The 3,915-nt window shown below is 36.5% G+C and overlaps 1 protein-coding gene across 1 annotated transcript; it reads right to left on the minus strand.

Moving 5' to 3' along the window:
- Positions 1-1,592: 1,592 nt before the first annotated feature.
- LOC141635770 (F-box protein CPR1-like) lies at positions 1,593-3,682 on the minus strand. Its single transcript, XM_074446723.1, has 4 exons — positions 3,585-3,682; positions 3,330-3,359; positions 2,688-2,764; positions 1,593-2,476 (listed from the first exon to the last, which is right to left on the minus strand). Exons 1-4 carry the CDS (start codon positions 3,680-3,682, stop codon positions 1,593-1,595), a joined length of 1,089 nt encoding a protein of 362 aa, XP_074302824.1.
- Positions 3,683-3,915: the final 233 nt, after the last annotated feature.

Raw genomic sequence — 3,915 nt, forward strand, 5'->3', positions numbered from 1 at the left:
AGAAGATGTTGGGTTGAGAGGTGATTTTATGGGGAGTCACCAGTTAGCTAGCGCGTCCCGGTGAGGGCGCGGGATCACCCTGGCGAGGGTGTGAGTGCTCCGGCGCGAGCACAGGTAAGGAGCCCCGACGGGGGCGTCCATGCCTCATCGTAGGCATTTGACTCCAGCGTGGGTCAGGTTCTGGCTATAGTGTAGCTCATCTTGGCTAAGGTGGAGCTAGCACGGTGTCTCATGGTTTGAGACTTGTACCGGCAATCATAGTGTGACTATGGTGGAGGGTTCAGTTGACTGGAAGTTGTTCGTAGATCCGACTGTCCGAGTCAAGGTGGAGATTGTTAGAATATGACTCGTCCGAGTCGTGTTCGGTTTGGGTATGTGAGAGTGAGATTAAAAGATGGAGCAAAATTAAAAGAAGTAGAAATAAAGAACAACAATAAATACGAGTCGCGGGAAGGCATTGTTCCCGTATTTGGCCGTGCAGTGGTTTTAGTGTTCTTCATGCACTAAACATATTAATCACACGTGGATTTGTGTGTTGGTCCTACTTTCTCTTCCTTGATAACCACGTATTAGTGTTTGTCTCCGTAATAAAGTGCGGTAGTTACGTGAGTTGGCTTTTGGCAATTACCAATCGGGTTTTGGTAATATTATTTGGTTAGTTCTCTTATTTCCTAATTAGTTTAGGTATATAGTTTTGGGTGGAATAATACTATATAAAGACCCGACTATATTCTAGGTTAATTAAGAGAGAAAGGTAGAAAACTTGGTGAGACAAGTTTGAGAGCTCGTCTTTTGTAATCTGTAATTCTCTCCATACATAGTGAAATATTTCCCTGGCCCTTGTGGACGTAGCTATCATATTGATAGTGAACCACGTAAATTCTTGTGTTCTTTATTTGTTATTGTTATTGCATCGTCTCAACACGCTTCCGCGCATAACATGATGCTTTCAGTTTTCAACATACAATAACCAAAGGAAACATTAGATCATAAAAACCAGTTCCATCTCATTTGTAAAATATCTCTTGCGTCTATGTCTACAGTTTCACCACCCAACACAATACTTCCTTCATCCCATTTATATTCCCGCGTTTATCCACCCCTTTTCCTTGTGTGCTTTTCAATCCTGGCCTATGAGAAATAATTTGCCCAACTTGTGGGTATATTTGGAAATCGAAAGTTAAATGTTAGTAATTTACAATACTTGGGATTTATCGACAAGAAAAGGGATACAATATTCTTTTGTGAGCGGTATTTTAATCAAACGTAAACAAATGATTGGGGTGGGGTAACAATAAGGACTTCATTTCAGCACTAGGCACTAGAGGAGTAAAGGAGGATTAAAAGAAGTTAAAAAAAAAAAAAATCAAAGAAACCAAAAGAAATTACAAGAGAATGAAAATGAAAAACAGTTGAAATGCAAAATAGAAAGACAATCTCAAACTAATTTTACTTAAAAAATACTAAATTGAAATTACCTTATTTAATTAGAGTCGAGAGTTGAGATAAGACATGCTTGTTCACTGATAATTTTTGTATATATGAACGAACAAGCAAACAGAAGCGCAATTGATGATTTTTTTTTTTTTATCTCATTTCAGTTGTTTCCGAGTTGCTCTATAATTGAAGGAGTTCCCTGGAATTGTAACGAGACTTGTAATACAATGATGGATTGAAGATTCCGATGACCATTTTTGTATTCTGAATGATTTGGTTGTGGCATCATATGGATTATACCACATTATGTGATGGATGCCACTGTAATCAAAATATTTGTCCACAAACAGTAATCGAAGAGGTCCATCCTTTGAAGTCGCAACAAGAGCATAATCATGTAAATTCCCTATAATATTATACTTGAAGCTCCATGAATAATCTCCATCTCTATATCCTTTCATCACCCATATATTATGACAACAGTAACTTTCAACAAGACGTACGTATAAACAATCATCCAATACACCAAGGTGGACATACGTCGACAGCTTTAAACCAACAGGAAAACTCAAATCATCCTTCCATGTTTCCATGGACAGATCAAAACGCGCTATTCTATAATTTGGATCTTTATTGTCTCTATCCACTGGTGAATAAACAATATAGTGTAGCATGTTGTTTGTAAATACCGCGCTGCTGTCTAGTTTTTGATAATAACTCCGAGACGAACCCTCAACAGCAGTATGAGTCAAAGTAACACACTTCCATAAATCATCCTTGAAGCTATAAATATACAAAACTCTTACACTATCTTCCCAAATTTTGCGTGTAACAATGATCTTATAATCATCATGTTTACCATCATAACCAAAACCATATGATAATTCCCAGATTTTCAAGTGTTTCAACTCCAAGAAAGGGAAATTTGGTTTGAATTTGAAAGTTTGTGTTGAAGGATTGCATATGAGGAAGCACGAAACCTTCCAATTAAAGGCGTGCCCGCCAGTAACGCGTAGGCAAACCAAACCATTGCACGAACCTACGGTATATAGACAATCACGGCAACGTAAGATATCTTTTGGCCAATATAGTTTGATTGGTTTTGAGGGGAGATAAATATCATCAACAACACAGAGGGAATCGACTTGGGAATAGAAAAGGGTATGATTATGTCGAAAGTTGAGGGATTTGTTAAGATGGAGGTGAATAAAGAGGGAACTATTAATGAGAGTATACCAATCTTTGCAAACGCTTTTGAAACGTAGTAGTGATTTCACCGGAAGACAAACCAGTATTTCGACGATCAGATCTGATTGGATTCGATAAGCTGCCATTTCAAGATTATAACAATTTGTTTCCATCACACGATAAGAATATCTAACCTATTTTTTTCAAAAGTCATTCCAAAGACTTTTAGGAAATTGATTAATGCTACGACTCGGGGCAGGTTTTAAATTTAATACTTCCTTTATTCCGGTCAATTGTCCTCCTTTGATTGGACCATTTTTGAACTTTTGCAATTATTATTTCACATATATGAGTAATTGTAATAATATTAATATTCTAATCAATTTGCATATTATAAAGCCAAATTCTCATTTGATACAAATATATATCGCTTAAGTTGAGATAAACATGCCTATGTGGGAAGAATAAAATAAAAGCGGAATTCATTGGGAAAAACAAAAGATTTGTCATATACATCCATGTGGGATGATATTTAACTCATTTTATTATTAAGACGGATGTTATTAGACCGTCTTAAGGAAGACTAGTTCTATTATATATAAATAAAAACTTCTCATAAATTTTTCCAAAACATTTTTCATCGGGCATGAGCTGTACCTACAAATCAAGACGATTTAGTTTAAACAACTTCGATCCAAACAAACCTGGCCCGAGTCTTAGCATTAATCAATTTCCTGAAGTCAAATAAGGAAATTATTATAAAAAGGAATGATGGGAACAAGCTGTTATACGGACTTTAGGTTTTTTTATAAGCTCAAACCGTGATATTCACTTCTTAGGATCTCAAACTCAACAAAATCTCGTTAACTATTGTCTTGCTCTTGGAATGGCAGCTTATGGAATTCCATCAGACGTAGTTGTCGAAATATTGGTTTGGCTTCCGGTGAAAACATTACTACGTTTCAAAAGCGTAAGAAAAGATTGGTACACTCTCATCAATAGTTCCCTCTTTAATCAACTTCATCGTAACAAATCCCTCGTATTCAACTTTCGACATAATTGTACCCTATTTTATACGGATGACAATTCCCTTTGTGTTGTTGATGATATTTATCGCCCCTCAAAACCCATCAAATTATATTGGCCTATAGAAATCAAAAGTAACCGTGAGTATCTACGTACGATAGGTTCGTGCAATGGCTTGGTTTTGTTGGAAATATAGTATCACTATAGGGGTGAAAATATAATTAGAGAATATTTGTTGTTGTGTTGTGGTATGGAGGCCACTGA

This window comes from Silene latifolia, chromosome 2 (genome assembly GCF_048544455.1).
Source record: "Silene latifolia isolate original U9 population chromosome 2, ASM4854445v1, whole genome shotgun sequence".
NCBI classification, from domain to species: domain Eukaryota; kingdom Viridiplantae; phylum Streptophyta; class Magnoliopsida; order Caryophyllales; family Caryophyllaceae; genus Silene; species Silene latifolia.